The sequence below is a fragment of the Budorcas taxicolor genome, chromosome 10 (genome assembly GCF_023091745.1).
Source record: "Budorcas taxicolor isolate Tak-1 chromosome 10, Takin1.1, whole genome shotgun sequence".
Lineage (NCBI taxonomy): Eukaryota > Metazoa > Chordata > Mammalia > Artiodactyla > Bovidae > Budorcas > Budorcas taxicolor.
Genome location: NC_068919.1, coordinates 52258715 through 52279629, shown reverse-complemented (window position 1 = coordinate 52279629; position 20915 = coordinate 52258715). Strand labels below are relative to the sequence as shown.

General features: G+C 38.0%; 1 protein-coding gene across 1 annotated transcript in view; it reads right to left on the bottom strand.

Moving 5' to 3' along the window:
• The window catches only part of MNS1 (meiosis specific nuclear structural 1), a 90439-nt gene that overhangs the window by 20332 nt on the left and 49192 nt on the right, over window positions 1–20915 (bottom strand). Inside the window, exons 5-7 of the mRNA XM_052647365.1 lie at window positions 14402–14631; window positions 13827–14043; window positions 13622–13729 (exon numbers count right to left, since the gene is read on the bottom strand). Of these exons, the coding sequence (XP_052503325.1) occupies window positions 13622–13729; window positions 13827–14043; window positions 14402–14631 (555 nt within the window). The remainder of the gene's footprint in view (window positions 1–13621; window positions 13730–13826; window positions 14044–14401; window positions 14632–20915) is intronic.

Sequence of the window (20915 nt, the reverse complement as noted above, 5' to 3'; positions counted from 1 at the left end):
TAACTTATTTTTAAAGAAAAATTTCTGGACATTTGGGGACTACATAACACAATTTTAAGTAATCCATTGGTCAGAAAAAGGCTCAAGAAAATGAAAACATCAAAGTTAATGAAAATGAAAACAACACTGAAACTTGTGAGGTGCAACTGAAACAGCTTTGAGGGAAATTTATAGCACCAAATGTATATATATAGTAAAATGGATTTATAGGGGCGTGCATTGTAGTAAACGTCTCAAATCAATAATCTAAGCTACTACCCTTTAGAAACCCATAGAAAGGAAGCAAAGGGGAGTAAATAAAGAGCAGAAATAAATGGAATTGAAAACAGAAAACTAACAGACAATATCAAGGAGGCAAAAGGCTGACTCTTTTTTAAAAAATTAATGAAACTGAAACCATAAAACTCCTACAAGAGAACAAAGTAAGTTCCTCTAAATCAGCCTTGGCAATGAATTTTTAGATTTGACACCAAAAGCGAAATAAACAAACAGGATTACATCAAACTAAAAAGCTTCTGTACAGATAAGAAAATGAAGTAAAAGTCACTCAGTTGTGTCACTCTGTGACCCCGTGGACTGTAGCCCGCCAGGCTCCTCCATATTCTCCAGGCAGGAATACTAGAGTGGGCTGCCATTTCCTTCTCCAGGGGATCTTCCCAACCCAAGGATTGAACCCAGGTCTCCTGCACTGCAGGCAGATTCTTTACCATCTGAGCTACCAGGGAAGACTACAAACAAGGAAATCATAACAAAATGAAAAGGCAACCTATGGAATGGCAGAAAACATTTGCCAATTCTGTATCTGATAGGAGTTAATGTCCAAAATATATAAAAATGACATAAAACTCAAAAGAAAAGAACAAAAGAAATCCGATTAAAAAATGGGCAGAGGATCTGAACAGATGTTTTTTCCAAAGAAGATATACAAATGGCCAACAGAGACAAGAAAAGGTACTCAACACACCACTAAACATCAGGGAATACAAATCAAAACCACAATGAGATATCTGTAATAATGGCTATCATCAAAAAAGAGAGATAATAAAGAGTTGGTGGGTATGTGGAGAAAGGGAACTCTTGTCACTGTGGGTAGAAAAGCAAAGCCAATGGTATAACCATTGATACAGCCACAGAGATTCCTCAAAAAATTAAACACAGAACTACCATATGTTCTAGCAATCCCACTCCAGGTATATATCCAAAGGGAATAAAAACAGGGTCTTAACAAGGTATATGCACTCCCGTGTTCATTGTAGCATTACTCACAATAGCAAAAATATGGAAACAACCTAACTGTCCATCAATAAATGAATAAATACAATGTGGTAGAGCTACATAAAGTGGAGTATCATTCAGCCATAAAATCACAAAATAATGAAATCCTGCCACTTGTGACAACACAGATGGATCTTGAGGGTTTTACGCTAAGTGAAATGAGCTGATCAAAGAAAGACAAATACTGCCTGGTAACGCATGTGGAATCTTAAACAAAAGTGTCAAACTCATTGAAACAGAAAGTTGGAAAGTAGTTAGCAGAGACTGGTGGGTGGGAGAAATAGGAAAAGTTGGTAAAATGGTACAAACTTCCAGCTCTATGACAAGTAAGATCTGAGGCTCTAATATAAAACATGGTGACTATAGTTGAAAATACTTTATTGTATAAATGAAATTTCTGAAGAGAGTAGAACTTAAAAATTCTCATAAAAAATATGTGAAGTGATAGATGTGTTAACTAACTATAGATGGGGGAATCTTTTTACAATGTAAATATTTGTCAAATCGCCATGATGTACACTTTAAATATCTTACAGTTTTATATGGCAATTATACCTCAAGAAAGCTAATTTAAAGAAAGATCAGATAAATCCTAATGTAAGAGTTAAACCTCTTCTGGATTATTTTCTACCAAAATTTATATACCCAAACAAGAGCTATCACTTGCTGAGGCAATGAAAAGTGGAGAGAACAGCTCAAATTCAAAACCTGTAATCCCAGAAACTTACAAAATATGAAATTTTGGTCAGGACAGTTAGCAAAAGTGAAACTGAATATATTTGAAACCTTGAGATTTACACAAGTGAAGGAAAAAAGAAATGGCAAGGTTGGTCATACAACCTTATCTTAGTCCATAGCACTATAATTTACCAATATAATTATGGCAATAGTGTGTCCACATCTAGAATATGGTTGAAAAACAAAACCATAGCTTGCGGGACTATAGGAGAGAATCATGGGTCTACCAAGCCAATTAAAGGAGAAATCTAAAAATCTACAGAGGAGAAATGGCATTCTTATAGAAGGGAGAAGTGATTTTTCTTATATGGAGAGACAAGACATAGTCTGCATGGTGACAACTGTTCATGACTCCTCCATAACATCCACAGGAAAGGAAGACAGGAGGACTGGACATGGGATAACCAAGCCCACTTGAATACTAGAGTATAATTAAATACAAGAAAGGAGTTGATTGATCTCATCAGTATCTGGCAAACTTCAATATCCTCCAGAAAACTCGAAAATGGTATAAGACAGTGGGCTTCTATTTGAGTAATTGTGACTTATACAATACAGTTAGATGTTATTATAGCCTTAATGCACACAGTAAAAGGACTTACTAGCAACTTCTGTCAGCAGTAGCTAGAAGTCAGTAACTGGGAATTCTGGTGAATGTGGTGGTGGTCTTGCACCTGGTCCTTCTGGGGCATTTCTAAAAGAGCTCCCTACGAAGATCTACTTTGTTGACTATCAAGTAAAATAAAAGAACACATTCTAGAAGAAATAATACCCACAGGACTAAGCAAATGCCACCAGAAAGTGTAGGGTCTGCTCTTCCAGGAGAAAGCCCAGTGAAAAACGGTATATGTGTAACAGGTGTTCTATTTCCCTGCACAGAGGGGCCTACTATACTATAGGTGCCTGCCTATCATGCTGTAACAAAATATTAGAATGCTTTAGTGAGACATGTACAGAATTTCAAATAAATACATCAAGTGCAAAAAGAGTTATTGATATTTACTTAAATGCTAGTGTTTCAATATTTACTTACATAACAAATCGCTGGCCACAGGAGTTAGTTTCTGCAAAACTCCCCCAGTTGATAATGTGTCAACACCCCACTTACATCAACAGACAGATCATCCAGGAAGAAAACCAGTAAGGAAACACGGGCCTTAAATGACACATTAGTCCAGACAGGTTTAACTGATATTTACAGAGCATTCCATTTGAAAGCAGAATATACCATCTTCTCAACTGCACAAGGAATAGTCTCCAGGATAGATCATATGCTGAGCAACAAAAAAAGCTCAGTAAATTTAAGAAACTTAAAATTATTATCAAGCATATTTTCTAACCACAATGCTATGAGATTAGAAATCAACTACAAGGGACATCCCTGGTGGCCCAGTGGTTTGGAATCCACCTACCTATGCAGAGAACATAGGCTCAACTCCAGGTCCAGAAGGATTCCACATGCTAGGGGCAACTAAGCCTATGTGTCACAACTACCAAGCCTGGGCTCTAGAGCCCGTGAGGCACAACTATTGAAGCCTTCGTGCTCTAGAGCCTGTGTGCCACAACTACTGAAGCCCGTGCACCCTAGAGCCCATGCTTTGCAACAAAAGAAGTGGCCACAATGAGAAGTTCATGCACCAAAACTAGAGAGTAGCTCCCACTTGCCACAACTAGAGAAAGCCCATGCATAGCAATGAAGATCCAGCCCTGCCAAAAAAAAACAAAAAAAACAAAAACCAAGATCAACTCCAAGAAGAAAACTGTAAAAAACACATGGAGACTAAACTATATGGGTGCTAAGCAACTCATGGATCACTGAAGAAATCAAAATCAAAACATTTTAGAGCTAAATGACAACGAAACCCCAATCCAAAATCTATGGGACACAGCAAAAACAGTTCCAAGAGAGAAGTTTGCAGTAATACAATCTTACCTCAGGAAACAAGAAAAATCCAAACTAAACAACCCAACTAGACCTAAAGCAACTAAAGAAGAACAGATGAAACTCAAAGTTAGTAGGACAGAAATCAAAAACATCAGAGCAGAAATAAATGGAGATGAGGATAACAAAAGAAAAGATTGATGAAACTAAAAGCTGGTTCTTTCAAAAGACAAACTTGGTAAGAGGCTGGATGGTTAGAGTTAGTCACTCAGCTGTGTCCGACTTTTTGTGACCCTATGGGCTGTAGTCCACCAGGCTCCTCTGTCCATGGAATTCTCCAGGCAAGAATACTGGAATATGTTGTCATTCCCTTCACCAGGGCATCTTCCCAACCCAGGAACTGAACTCGGGTCTTCTGCATCACAGGCAGACTCTTTATAGTCTGAGACACCAAGGACTCAGACAGTAAAGAGACAACTACAAGCAATTGTATGCAAATAAAATGGATAACCTAGAAAAGAAGACAGATTTTTAGAAAAGTAGAACCTTCCAAGACCAAAACAGGAAGAAACAGAAAATATGAACAGACCAACTATGTTACTGAAATTGAAACTGTGATTAAAAATATTTCAACAAATTAAAGTCCAGGACCAGATGGCTTCATAGGTGAATTCTAGCAAATATTTAGAGAAGAGTTAATACCTGTGCTTCTGAAACTCTTCCATAAAACTACAGAAGAAGGAACACTCTCAAATTCATTCTATAAGGCCATCATAACCCCAGACAAAGATAACACACACAAAAAGAGAAAATTACAGGCCAATATCTCTGATGAATATAGATGCAAAAATTGTCTACAAAATACCAGCAAACCACATCCGATGACACATTAAAAATATCAAACACCATGATCAGGTGGGATTTAACCTAGGGATACAAGGATTCTTCAACATATGTTAATCAATGTGATACACCACACTAAAAAGCTGAAGAATAAAAAAAACTATATATGACCATCTCAATAGTTGCATAAAAAAGCTTTTGACAATATTCAACCCTCATTTATGATAAGAAATTGATCAGAGAGTGAACACAGAGGGAACCTACCTCAAGATAATAAAGGCCATATACGACAAATCCACAGCAAGTATCAATCTCAACAGTGAAAAACTGAGAGCATTTCCTCTAAGATCAAGAAGAAAAGAATGTTCACTCTCATCACTTTTATTCAATATACTTTTGTAAATTCTAGCCATGCAATCAAAGAAGAGAAAGAAAACAGAAGGAATCCAAACTGGAAAAGAAGTAGAAGTAAACTGTTATTGTTTGCAGATGACATACTATGCATAAAAAACCCTAAAGAGGCTATCAGAAAACTACTAGAGCTCATCAATGAATCAATTACATTGTAAGTTACAAAGTTAATGCACATAAATCTCTTGCATTTCTATACACATAAAACAGAAAAATAGAGAAATTAAGGAAACTAATGCATTTACCATCATATCAAAAAAGAATAAAATACCTATGAATAAATTGACCTAAGGAGACAAAAGACCTGCACTCTCAAAACTATGAGGTAATGATGAAAGAAATCAAAGATGACACAAATAGATACACAGATATACCATAACCTTGGATTGGAAGAACTTATATTGTTAAAATGACCAAACAACCCAAAGGAGTTTACACATCCAATGCAATCCCTGTCAAGTTATCAATGGCATTTTTCACTGAACTAGAAAAAATTTTTCAGTTTGTATGGAAACACAAAACATCCTGAAGCCAACATAATCCTGAGAAATGAAAATGGAACTGGGGGAGTCAGGCTACCTGACTTCAGATTGCACTACAAAGCTTTAGTCATCAAATTATGGTAATTGCCCCAAAACAGAAATACAGGTCAATGGACTAGGACAGAAAGCCCAGAAATAAACCTTGCACCTGCAAACAATTAATCTACAACAAGGGAGGTAGGGATATACCAAGGAGAAAAGACAGTCTCTTCAATAAGTGATGCTGGGAAAACCAGACAGTTACATGGAAAAAAAAATGAAGTTAGAATATTCTTTTAATAACTTACACGAAAGTAAACTTAAAATGGATTAAAGACCTAAATATAAGACCAGATACTATAAAACTTTTAAAGAAAACATACACAGAAAACTCTTTGACATAAACCACAGCAAGGTCTTTTTGGATTCAACTCCTAGAGTAATGAAAATAAAAACAAAAATAAGACCTAATTAAACTTAAAAGACTTTGCACAGCAAAGGAAACCATAAACAAAATGAAAGACAACCCACAGAATGGGAGAAAATATTTGGAAACAATGTTACTAACAAGGGGTTAACCTCCAAAATGTATAAACAGTTCATGCAGTTTAACATCAAAAAATAAATAAATAAATGGGTCAATACACAGAAATCTCTTGCAGAGAATTTCAATCAGAAGACAGGAAGAGACATTTCTCAAAAGAGGACATACAGATGGCCAAAAAGCAAGTGAAACGATGCTCAACATCATTATACCTATAATGAGGTATCACTTCACATCAGTCAGAACAATGATAGTCATCATCAGTCTACAAACACTTAAGTGCTGGACAGGGTGTGAAGAAAAGGAAACCCTCCTTCATTGTTGATGGGAATATAAATTGGTACAACCACTATGGAGAACAGTATGGAGGTTCTCTAAAAAACTAAAAATAGAACTACCATATGATCCAGCAATCCTATTCTTAGGCATATATCTGGAGAAAATCATAATTCAAAGATATAGGCACTCCAATGTTTGCAGTGCAGGTCTATTTACAATAGCCAAGACATAAAAGCTACCTAAATGTCCATCAACAAAGGAATAGAGAAGGAAGTGGGGTGTGTGTGTGTGTGTGTGTGTGTATTGGAATATTACTTGACCATAAAAAACAATGAAATAATGCCACCTATAACAACCACCATGATAGGTACTATCATACTAAGTGAAAAATGTCAGAGGAAGACAAATATATATCTCTTACACATGGAATCTAAAAAAATGATACATATGAACTTATTTACAAAACAGAAACAGACTTCAAAATCAAATTTATGGTTACCAAAGGGGAAAAGTGTATATATAAAGGGTGGCTGCGAGGGCACAGGAGGGCCTAGAGGAGCTATCCCCCGTTAAAGGTCAGGAAGGGCGGCAGTGAGGAGATACCCTTCATCAAAGGTAAGGAGCAGCGGCTGTGCTTTGCTGGAGCAGCTGTGAAGAGATACCCCACGCCCAAGGTAAGAGAAACCCATAAAGATGGTAGGTGTTGCAAGAGGGCATCAGAGGGCAGACACACTGAAACCATACTCACAGAAAACTAGTCAATCTAATCACTCTAGGACCACAGCCTTGTCTAACTCAATGAAACTAAGCCATGCCCACAGGGCAACGCAAGATGGGCGGGTCATGGTGGAGAGGTCTGACAGATTGCAGTCCACTGGAGAAGGGGATAGGAAACCACTTCAGTATTCTTGCCTTGAGAACCCCATAACAGTATGAAAAGGCAAAATGATAGGATACCAAAAGAGGAACTCCCCAGGTCAGTAGGTGCCCAACATGCTACTGGAGATCATGGATAAATAACTCCAGAAAGAATGAAGGGATGGAGCCAAAGCAAAACCATATCCAGTTGTGGTGGTGATAGAAGCAAGGTCCGATGCTGTAAACAGCAATATTGCATAGGAACCTGGAATGTCAGGTCCATGAATCAGGGCAAATTGGAAGTGGTCAAACAAGAGATGGCAAGAGTGAACGTCCACATTCTAGGAATCAGTGAACTAAAATGGACTGGAATGGGTGAATTTAACTCAGATGACCATTATATCTACTACTGCGGGCAGGAATCCCTCAGAAGAAATGGAGTAGCCATCATGGTCAACAAAAGAGTCCAAAATGCAGTACTTGGATGGACTCTCAAAATAACAGAATGATCTCTGTTCATTTCCAAGGCAAACCATTCAGCATCACAGTAATCCAAGTCTATGCCCCAACCAGTAACGCTGAAGAAGCTGAAGTTGAATGGTTCTATGAATACCTACAAGACCTTTTAGAACTTACACCCAAAGAGATTTCCTTTTCATTATAGGGGATGGGAATGCAAAAGTAGGAAGTCAAGAAACACCTGGAGTAACAGGCAAATTTGGCCTTGGAATGCGGAATGAAGCAGGGCAAAGACTAATAGAGTTTTGCCAAGAAAATGCACTGGTCAGAGCAAACACCCTCTTCCAACAACACAAGAGAAGACTCTACACATGGACATCACCAGATGGTCAACAGCAAAATCAGACTGATTATATTCTTTGCAGCCAAAGATGGAGAAGCTCTATACAGTCAACAAAAACAAGACCAGCAGCTGACTGCAGCTCAGATCATGAACTCATTACCAAATTCAGACTCAAATTGGAGAAAGTAGGGAAAACTGCTAGACCATTCAGGTATGACCTAAATCAAATCCCTTATGATTATACAGAGGAAGTGAGAAATAGATTTAAGGGACTAGAGCTGATAGATAGAGTGCCTGATGAACTATGGAATGAGGTTTGTGACACTGTACAGGAGACAGGGATCAAGACCATCCCCATGGAAAAGAAATGCAAACAAGCAAAATGGCTATCTGGCGAGGCCTTACAAATAGCTGACAAGAAGAGAGGCGAAAAGGAAACATATAAGCATCTGAATGCAGAGTTCCAAAGAATAGCAAGAAGAGATGAGAAAGCCTTCTTCAGCAATCAATGCAAAGAAATAGAGGAAAACAACAGAATGGGAAACACTAGAGATCTCTTCAAGAAATTAGAGATACCAAGGGAACATTTCATGCAAAGATGGGCTCGATAAAGGACAGAAATGGTAGGGACCTAACGGAAGCAGAAGATATTAAGAAGACGTGGCAAGAATACACAGAAGAACTGTATAAAAAAGAGCTTCATGATCAAGATAATCACGATGGAGTGAGCACTTACCTAGAGCCAGACATCTTGGAATGTGAAGTCAAGTGGGCCTTAGAAAGCATCACTATGAACAAAGCTAGTGGAGGTGATGGAATTCCAGTTGAGCTATTTCAAATCCTGAAAGATGATGCTGTGAAAGTGCTGCACTCAATATGCCAGCAAATTTGGAAAACTCAGCAGTGGCCACAGGACTGGAAAAGGTCAGTTTTCATTCCAATCGCAAAGAAAGGCAATGCCAAAGAATGCTCAAACTACCACACAATTGCACTCATCTCACATGCTAGTAAAGTAATGCTCAAAATTCTCCAAGCCAGGCTTCAGAAATACATGAACCGTGAACTTCCAGATGTTCAAGCTGGTTTTAGACAAGGCAGAAGAACCAGAGATCAAATTGCCAACATCCGCTGGATCATCGAAAAACCAAGAGAGTTCCAGAAAAACATCTATTTCTGCTTTATTGACTATGCCAAAGCCTTTGACTGTGTGGATCACAATAAACTGTGAAAAATTCTGAAAGAGATGGGAATACCAGACCACCTGACCTGCCTCTTGAGAAATCTGTATGCAGGTCAGGAAGCAACAGTTAGAACTGGACATGGAACAACAGACTGGTTCCAAATAGGAAAAGGAGTACGTCAAGGCTGTATGTCGTCAACCTGCTTATTTAACTTCTATGCAGAGTACATCATGAGAAACGCTGGGCTGGAAGAAATACAAGCTGGAATCAAGATTGCCGGGAGAAATATCAATAACCTCAGATATGCAAATGACACCACCCTTATGGCAGAAAGTGAAGAGGAACTAAAAAGCCTCTTGATAAAAGTGAAAGTGGAGTGTTAAAAAGTTGGCTTAAAGCTCAACATTCAGAAAATGAAGATCATGGCATCTGGTCCCATCACTTCATGGGAAATATATGGGGAAACAGTGAAAACAGTGTCAGACTTTATTTTTGGGGGCTCCAAAATCACTGCAGATGGTGACTGCAGCCATGAAATTAAAAGACACTTACTCCTTGGAAGGAAAGTTATGACCAACCTAGATAGCATATTCAAAAGCAGAGGTATTACTTTGCCGACTCTGGTCCGTCTAGTCAAGGCTATAGTTTTTCCAGTAGTCACGTATGGATATGAGAGTTGGACTGTGAAGAAGGCTGAACACCGAAGAATTAATGCTTTTGAACTGTGGTGTTGGAGAAGACTCTTGAGAGTCCCTTGGACTGCAAGGAGATCCAACCAGTCCATTCTGAAGGAGATCAGTCCTGGGTGTTCTCTGGAAGGAATGATGCTAAAGCTGAAATTCCAGTACTTTGGCCACCTCATGCGAAGAGTTGACTCATTGGAAGAGACTCTGATGCTGGGAGGGATTGGGGACAGCAGGAGAAGGGGATGATAGATCATGAGATGGCTGGATGGCATCACTGATTCGATGGACATGAGTCTGAGTGAACTCCGTGAGTTGGTGATGGACAGGGATACCTGGAGTGCTGCGATTCATGGGGTCACAAAGAGTTGGACACGACTGAGCGACTGAACTGAACTGATACATATATATATAAATATATACACACACACATATATAAAATAGATAACAAGGACCTACTATGTAGCACAGGGAACTATATACTCATTATTCTATAATAATCTAAGTAGTAAAAGAATCAGGAAAAGAATGGATGTATGTATATGCATAACTGAATCACTTTGCTGTATACCTGAAAGTAACACGATATTGTAAATCAACTATAGTCCAACATAAAATAAAAATTAACTTAAAATAAATACACAATAAAACACTGAATAAATATTTTTAAACACTAAAAAAATAAAATTCCTCGCCTAGATAGTTTCACTGGAAAAGTCTACCAAATTTTTTAAGAATTAACTAACATCAATCCTAAACAATCTCTTCTAGAAAACAGAAGGAAACTTCTGCATTCATTTTATGAAGGCAGTTTACCCTGACACCAGTATACAAAATGAAAAATAAAAGCCAATATTCTTTATGAATAAGGATGCAAAAATCCTGAAACCGATTATTAGAAAATTAAAATCCAGTCACATATTTAAAGACATGCACACCATGGCCAAGTGGGATTTATTCTAGTGATGCAAGGCAGTTCAGTAACTCCTGAAGTTAATCAATGCAATCAACCAAGCTAAAGAAGAAACAGCATTTGACAAAATTCAACACCTCTTTATGATAAAAAATATTCAGAAAAATAGAAATAGAAGAGAATGTCCTCAAGTATGGAAAGAGCATCTACAAAAAAGTACAGTTAACATAATGCTTCTCCCCTGAGAGATAACAAAGAAAGATGACATCTACTCTCATCACTCATTCAATATAGTGGCAGCCAGTGCTAAAAATTTTAGCCAGTACAATAAAGCAAAAAAGTAAATAAAAAGTGTACCTAGATGGGACCTCCCTGGTGGTCCAGCGGCTAAGACTCTGCATGCCCACTGCAGGAGGCCTCGCATTTGATCCCTGGTCACAGAACTAGATCCCACATGCCACAAGTAAAGACCCCATGTACCACAACTAAAGCTAAATACATAAATAAAGATTTTTTTTAAAGTGTGTATATAAGAAAGCAAGAAATGAAACTGTTCCTATTTGCAGAAGACATGACTATGTATGGAAAAACAAAGAAACCAACTCCTACAAACTCCTACAGCTACTAAGTGAATTCAGCAAGGTCATGAGATACAAGATAAATATTTTTTTTTAAAAAGTCAATGCACTAGCAATGAGTAGGTGGACAATGAAATTAAAACTTAAATTCCATTTACAACGACTCAAAAAACCGAAATACTTCGATGTAAATCTAACAAAACATGTACAGGATTTGTATGCTGAAGAATATAAAACACTGATGAAAAAATTCAAAGATGATTTAAACAGAATTGACTTGAATGATACAGGGGTTAAACCACATAAATTTAGTCAGCTCTCTGTATCCACAGTTCTGTATCTGTGGATATCTATATCTATGGAATCAACCAACCATAGACTGTGTAAACAGCAGGTTTTACTACTGAAAAATATCCAAATATAGATGGACTCACACATTCAAACCTGTGTTATTCAAGGGGAAATTGTAAATGAAGAGTCATACCATGTTCATGGACTATAAGACTCAATATAGTGACCATGTCAATCTTCCCCAAATTGATATTCAGATTTAATTTAATTCCTATCAAATTCCCCAAAGACTATTTGTAGATAGAGTTAAGATTATTCTAAACTTTATATGGAAAGGCAAAGGAATTAAAATAAAACAATCTTAAAGACTATATAGCTACAATAATCAAAACTGTGTGGTACTCCTGAAGGGATAGACACATAAATCAGCAGACAAAACAGAGATCCCAGGAATATAGGCACAGATATGCTCAGCTTTGTTTAAAACGTGTTTTAAACAAAGTAGCAAGAGCAACTGGGTGTAAGAGAAAAAACCTTTCAACATATAGTTGCAACTAGACCAACTGGATATAGAAAAGCAAAACAGAAACTGACCTAAGTCTCATAACCTATAAACAAAAATGAACTGAAGAGGAAATCTTTTAAGGGGAAAAAAAAAAGAAATTCTTTGGGTTCTAGGCAAAGACGTCCTAGAACTTGTACTAAAGTTATGGTCCATAGAAACAGAAATTGCTAAGTTAGACTTCACAGAAATTGAAAACATTTGCTTTGGAAAAGACCCCATCAAGAGGATAAAAAACAACCTATAGACTAGGAGAAAATATTTGTAAACCACACACCTGACAAAGAACTAGAATACATAAAGAACTCTCAAAATCCTATAATAAATTAACAAAAACACCCAATTAGAAAATTGACAAATTGTCGTAACTTGAGGTCAAATTGTTCAATGCCATATCCCATGGTTTTATGACTATGGTAAAGCGTCTGCCTACAATGCGGGAGACCCGGGTTCGATCCCTGGGTCGGGAAGTTCCCCTGGAGAAGGAAATGGCAACCCACTCCAGTATTCTTGCCAGGAAAACCCCATGGATGGAGGAGCCCAGTAGGCTACAGTCCACGGGGTGGCAAAGAGTTGGACACAACTGAACGACTTCACTTCACTTCACTTTACTTCTTCATTTTATATATAAATGAGAAGGAGTATTGAAATATTCAAATATAACTACGGATTCATCTTTCTCCTCTCAGTTTTTCCAGTTTTGCTACATGTATTGTAGTTGAAGTTTTATTTAGGTTCACACACTTCTAGGGTATTACATCCCCTAGATGACTTTAGCCTATCATCATCATGATTTCTACCCTAACATGCTCTCGATTGGTGTCTGTCTCTATATCTTTCTCCATCCTTTTGCTTTTAAACCATATGTGTCTTCATATTTAAATTATGTTTCTTGTAGACAACATAGCTGCATCATGCTTTTTGATGCAGTTTTTTTTATGTTGTCTGGGTCTAGCTTTTTTATCCAGCCTGAAAATCTCTCTTTTAAATGTAGCACTTATACCACTTACATGTAACGTAACTATCCATATGGTTGGGTTTAAATCTATTATCTTTCTACTGCTTCATCTCAAAATAATACTCTTCTCTATGTTAACCTGGAGAAGGAAATGGTGACCCTAGTATTCTTGCCTGGAGAATTCCATGAACGGAGGAGCTTGCTGGGCTGCAGTCAACGGGGTCACAAAGAGTCAACATGACTGAGCAATTAAAGCTTTCGCTTTCGCTATGTTAATCACTCCTTCAATTTCCAAAACTTACTTCTAGTTTCTTCTTATATATTTCAGCTTGTTCTTCCTGGTATAATTCCTGTCGCACTTGTTCTAAATCTTCACGTTGCCGCAGCACTTCTTCCAACCTCTGAGTCAGCTATTTTAAAAAAACACACATAAAAACATGTATAGGAATCAAATTCTATGACAAATATTTAAGAATTTCTCCAGTGTTAAAACAATTATTTTAGTACCATATTTTGAAGCTGTAGTCTTTTTTCTTCACTTTCTTGAACTTTTGCCATTCGATCTTCTTCTCTTTGTTGCTGCAACTTGGCAAACTCTATTATTTTTCTATTTTCTTCTTCCATCTCCTCCCGTTTCTTTTTTCTCCAGAGAGCCTGCTCTTTCTGAAACTCTTCTATATACCTTCGAGTTGTATTCATTTTCTCTAACCTTTGCTGTCTTTCCCTAAAAAGTAATAGTGAGTGCAGTTCTATCGTAACAGAAATAATAAAAAAATTAAAAAACATGAGTGTCATTTCCTTTAGCTGTCTACCAAGGAAACTGAACAGAAAACAAGTTCTCCTGATGTACGTTAAGGAAAAAAAGGTTTAGTCACTGTTACTTAATAAGTATCTCTTAATTATCAATTAATTGTTATACTAACAAAGATAAGACCTGGTCTCAGTTTAGGTCATAACATTTACTGAGGACTTACTGTGTATCAGGCACTTCTTAGGTGGCTTATTCTTCATGACAAGCCTGAGATAAATCTAACAAATATTTAAGCAGGTTTAAGCATGTAAGAAAGTTGGGGCAAACTTACAATTGATCTTCTTCATAGATTTTCCTAACAATTTCATCAATCATGAGCTTCTCTTTCAGCAACTGCTCGTAAGCTTCCTGCTTTTGCTTCTCTTGCTCTTCAAGCTGTTTCTCTAAGTCATGACTGTACTGTGCTTTCACTTGGTTTCGTTTGTCCTCTGCAGCATTCTCTTCCTTTATTAACCTCTGGTGCTCTTCCATCATAGTTCTGGCTATTTCAGCATCACGTTTCTGTTATTAAAACAAAATTCATCTTTCCATCATCAAATCTGAGCAAAGTATGACAGAATACTTTTAGCACACGGAACTGAATACTATAGAAGGCCTATTTCATAAAATATTTTCATCTGTGTAGATAAAAAGCAAAGGTAAGTCATTGTCACCGGAGGGGTTTGAATGAAAAGCAAATGAATGAAAAGCAGGGTTTGAATGAAAATCAAACCCTAAAGAGGCTTTCCTATTTCTTCAAGTAGCTCTCTCAGGGCAATAAGGAGAATAACTCCACACTTGAAAAACAATAAGTAAAATTAGAAGTCCTTCATTAATAATTTTGTTAATTTCCAACAACAGTCATCTTCCTCATCTATTTAAAAGCTGATGTAGGTAATTTTCACAAATTTTAGCTCCACTGGGTACTTACTGGCTGCTATTTAGTGTAAGGATGGTGCTATCTTTTTTATACCTGTCTGCTATTAAATAGCTCTGAGCAACTCAAGTTCTCTCAGCCTAAATTTTCTTTGCTGCCAGTGGCCTTTGAAATCTCCCCTTTCTCATTTATTAAAGGCCCTTTGAAATAACTTTAACTTAAAAAAAGGGTCACATACATCACTCTGTCTGTTTTCCGAGGTTTCAATTCACTCTTCAAGACCATTCCTTCTGAATGAGACACAATACTGCATCTTGAATGGGTTACCTTGATTTTTTTCAGCATTTTGAAATCATTTAACAAAATGTTTTAATGTATATACACTGGGGCAGTTTAAAAAGTTATTCTTTACCATTATGATCATATCCCAAATGCTAGAATGGTTAGCAGCATCAAACACAAAATAAGAAACAGATAAAAATATGAAGGTGAACAGTGGCTATCATCAAAAGATCCACAAACAATAAATGCTGGAGGGGTGTAGAGAGAAGGGAACTTTCCTCACTGTTGGTGGGTATGTAAAGTGGTGCTGCCACTATGGAGAACAGTATGGAGGTTCTTTAAAAAACTGAAAAAGAGCTACTATATGACCTTGGAATCCCACTCCTGGGCACATTTCAGGAGAAAAACATGATCCAAAAGGATACATGCACCCAATGCTCACTGAAGCACTACTTACAATAGCCAAGATATGGAAGCAACCTAAATGTCCACCAACAGAGGAATGGATAAAGATGTTGGACATATATACAATATTACTCAGCCATTAAAAAGGATGAAATAATGCTATTTGCTGCAACATGGATGGACCTAGACAGTGTTACACTGAGTGAAGTAAGTTGAACAGAGAAGGAAAAATATTATATGACATTCCTTATACACAGAATCTAAAAAGAAATGTTACAAATGAACCTACTAAACAGAAAAAGACTCACAGACTGAGAGAATGAGCTTATGGTTGCAGCAGGGGAAAGGATAGTTACGGAGTTTGGGGTGGACATGCTCACACCACCATATTTAAAATGGATAACCAACAAGGACCTACTGTATAGCACAAGGAACTCTCCTCAATGTTATGTGGCAGCCTGTATGGGAGGGGAGTCTGGGAGAGAATGGATACATGTGTATGTATGGCTGGGTACCTTCAATTTTCACTTGAAACTATCACATTTGCTAATTGGCTATACACCATAAAAAATAAAGATTTAAAAAAATAAAATATAAAGGCTAATGTTAATGCTAATTAAAAGACACTTAGTTCCAAAGAATAGCAAAAAGAGATAGGAAAGCCTTCCTCAGCAATCAGTGTAAAGAAATAGAGGAAAACAACAGAATGGGAAAGACTAGAGATCTCTTCAAGAAAATTAGAGATACCAAGGGAACATTTCATGCAAAGATGGCCTCAATAAAGGACAGAAATGGTACGGACCTTGCCGGGAGCCACCATGGGAGATCCCACCCATGACAAGGTCATGTGGAAGAGAACTGTTAAGCAAGGCTTCAGAACTCAACGGGCTCCCTACGCTTTCTCGAGCATCTGCCCCCAAAACCAGAATCTGTCCGTTTTACTATTTCATGACTTTCACTAACTCCTCTGACATTAACAGGGGGCTAACCCTGATCACCTTTCTCTGGAGAAAATTAACTTATGGCTATAGCTAATAAGTCTTCTGGACATGAGAAGAATGTTTCCAATCAAAACCCCTTTGTTGGCATTTTAGTTTGCTTGGCAGATATATCCAGACTCTTACAGCTACACATGTGATTATTTATATCCTCCCAACTGTGAGAGGCACAGAAAGCCTAAAACATAGAGCCTTTCAAAGAGTTAACAGTTATTAGAGTAGTGTTAATGTAGGATTTCATTATTTGGCCAAAGCTTGTTGCTAAGTTCCCATGTCTCTTATCTACTCTGCACCTGGGAGTGCACTAGTTAACACAGTTGAAAAGTAAGAAAAACAAGTGTAGCCTTGAAATTAACCATATCAGACTTTTGAGCTAATTGGTTCTTTCTTGTAACTCACTGCACCTTTGCTTTGTGAGAAATGTAACTTGTTTAATACTTTTTGAGGCTGACATAGATTAGAAATAAAAGAAAAAACACTTAAAGGGAAAATAAGTTTTCTGGTTGTGAAGCCTTTATTAAAAGAGGGTTATAAAATGGTCACAGGCCTCCAAGGCCAGAAGATAATGTACACAATATTGTTTATGGGAAAGGTTTGCAGAAAAAATCCTGGTTTCAATAAAGACAAAACAGATGTAATATTTGGGCTGACTCTGTATGACTTTGCATCTTTCATTTCCCTCTATGTACAAGTAAAGGTATAAAAGACCGTTTTGAAAATAAAAACAATGGGCGTCGCTTAAAGAAGCTTGGTCACCCTGTGTTTTTCTTTTTTCTCTTTTTTTCTCTCTTACTTTCTTTTTCAGGCTGATCTCTTGGAGCATAGAGGCTCCCTGCATTCACTTATCTGCCCGGGTTTCTAAGACCTGAATGGGAAGACATTCTGCGTCTTCACTCCCTTGGGAGACCGGGAAGGCACCTGTGGCCTCCGTGAACAGGGCAAACTTCTTGTCTCGAAGTTTTATTGGCTTTCTATGTAAACCAAGGAATATCAGCCTCTTTCTCTCCTCTATTTTCTCATCTATAATATTCTTTTCTTATTTCTCTCTCTAAATCATCTGCCGACACCGTTTTTCCTTCAGGTTCCCCTGGATCCTGCGGGGGCTGGACCCCGGCAGGACCTAACAAAGCAGGAGATATTAAGAAGAGGTGGCAAGAATAAACAGAAGAACTGTACAAAAAAGATCTTCATGACCCAGATAATCACGATGGTGTGATCACTCACCTAGAGCCAGACATCCTGGAATGTGAACTCAAATGAGCCTTAGCAAGCATCACTATGAACAAGCTAGTGGAGGTGATGGAATTCCAGTTGAGCTATTTAAATCCTGAAAGATGATGCTGTGAAAGTGCTGCACTCAATATGCCAGCAAATTTGGACAACTCAGCAGTGGCCACAGGACTGGAAAAATTCAGTTTTCATTCTAATCCCAAAGAAAGGCAATACAAAGAATGCTCAAACTACTGCACAATTGCACTCATCTCACACACTAGTAAAGTAATGTAGAAATTCTCCAAGCCAGGCTTCAGCAATACGTGAACCATGAACTTCCAGAGGTTCAGCTGGTTTTAAAAAAGGCAGAGGAACAAGAGATCAAATTGCCAACATCCACTGGATCATGGAAAAAGCGAGAGAGACTATGCCAAAGCCTTTGACTGTGTGGATCACAATAAACTGTGGAAAATGCTGAAAGAGATGGGAATACCAGACCACCTGACCTTCCTCTTGAGAAACCTGTATGCAGGTCAGGAAGTAACAGTTAGAACTGGACATGGAACAACAGGCTGGTTCCAAACAGGAAAAGGAGTACGTCAAGGTTGTATATTGTCACCCTGCTTATTTAACTTCTATGCAGAGTACATCATGAGAAACGCTGGGCTGGAAGAAGCACAAGCTGGAATCAAGATTGCCGGGAGAAATATCAATAACCTCAGATATGCAGATGACACCACCTTTATGGCAGAAAGTGAAGAGGAACTAAAAAGCCTCTTGATGAAAGTGAAAGTGGAGAGTGAAAAAGTTGGCTTAAAGCTCAACATTCAGAAAACGAAGATCATGGCATCTGATCCCATCACTTCATGGGAAATAGATGGGGAAACAGTGGAAACAGTGTCAGACTTTATTTTTTGGGGCTCCAAAATCACTGCAGATGGTGATTGCAGCCATGAAATTGAAAGATGTTTACTCCTTGGAAGGAAAGTTATGACCAACCTAGACAGCATATTAAAAAGCAGAAACATTACTTTGCCAACAAAGGTCCGTCTAATCAAGGCTATGGTTTTTCCAGTGGTCATGTATGGATGTGAGAGTTGGACTATAAAGAAAGCTGAGCGCCGAAGAATTGATGCTTTTGAACTGTGGTGTTGGAGAAGATTCTTGCGAGTCCCTTGGACTGCAAGGAGATCCAACCAGTCCATCCTAAAGGAGACCAGCCCTGGGTGTTCAATGGAAGGACTGATGCTGAAGCTGAAACTCCAATACTTTTGTCACCTGATGCAAAGATCTGACTCATTTTAAAAGACCTTGATGCTGGGAAAGATTGAGGGCAGGATGAGAAGGGGACGACAGAGGATGAGATGGTTGGATGGCATCACCAACTCGATGGACCTGGGTTCGGTGGACTCCAGGAGTTGGTGATGGACAGGGAGGCCTGGTGTGCTGCGGTTCATGGGATCGCAAAGAGTCGGATATGACTGAGTGACTGAACTGAACTGAACTGAACTCCTTGGAAGGAAAGTTATGACCAACCTAGACAGCATGTTAAAAAGCAGAGACATTACTTTGTCAAAAAAGGTCCATCTAGTCAAGGCTATGGTTTTTCCAGTAGTCATGTATAGATGTGAGAGTTGGACTATAAACAGAGCTGAGTGCCAAAGAATTGATGCTTTTGAACCGTGGTGTTGGAGAAGATTCTTGAGAGTCTCTTGGACTGCAAGGAGATCCAGCCAGTCCACCCTAAGGGAAATCAGTCCTGAATATTCATTGGAAGGACTGATGCTGAAGCCTAAGCTCCAATACTTTGGCCACCTGATGTGAAGAACTGACTCATTCGAAAAGACCCTGATGCTGGGAAAGATTGAAGGCAGGAGGAGAAGGGAACAACAGAGGATGAGATGGTTGAATGGCATCACTGACTCAGAGAACATGAGTTTGAGTGAGCTCTGGGAGTTGGTGATGGACAGGAAGGGCTGTTGTGCTGTGGTTCACGGGGTCGCAAAGCCTCGAATAAGACAGCAACTGAACTGAACTAGATGACATTCCTGATCTAATTGATGCCTTTAACATATAGACTGTAAATGTTACTTGACTCAAATTCTTTCTTTCCTCTGCTTTCTTAGCACATATTGTACTAGGCTCTACAGAAAAAATATGACATGACAAAAACATGTTTGTACAAATTCCTACACACTTAGACAAATACAATAATCTTATTTCACAGATAAGAAAACTAAGGCCAAAACTAGCACCTAAATATCCTGACACCTAGTCAAGTCTAAGAGTATTTGATTTAATTTTTGTGGCTCAACTTTATTTAGAAAATGATAACAAGTCTTTCAATAGCCAGAGTAAATATCTACAATTGCCTGGAATAACTTCAATTATCAAAATAATTAAAATTGCAATCTACTGTTCAAACTGTAGATCATGTTCTACTTTATTTTTGAAAGGGCAGAATATGGCGTTTGGAGTGACATTTCCTTACCCTCTCTTACCATCTGCCACACCAAAGGCTATCATTGTTAACAGCATGCTGTATAACCCTATAGATTTCTTCTGTACTAACATACTGCACACATGTGTCACAACAGCCAGCAACTGTTCTTATCTGAGGCTCATATAACACTGCACTGGTTAACTGCTTTGATATCACCCCTCTAACTATATGTGTTTGTTGATATATACGACACATATGTATGTGTGTGTACAGATATACACATATGTTGTATACACATACCTATTTGCACAGGTTTTCAAAGATAAAAATGGTCTATAAAATGGTCAATAAAATGTATTATTTTCCAACACGTTTTTTCACAACTTGCTTTTTTTCCTTTTAACATAGAATATATTCTGGGCAATTTTAAAAGGCAGAATATTTGCCTTAACCTCTTTCTCTGTGTGTGTTTGTGCTCAGATATGTCTGATTGCTTTGTGACCCCATGGACTATAGCCCACTGGGCTCCTCTGTCAATGGGAGTCTCCAGGCAAGAATACTGGAGTGGGTTGCCATTTCCTACTCCAGG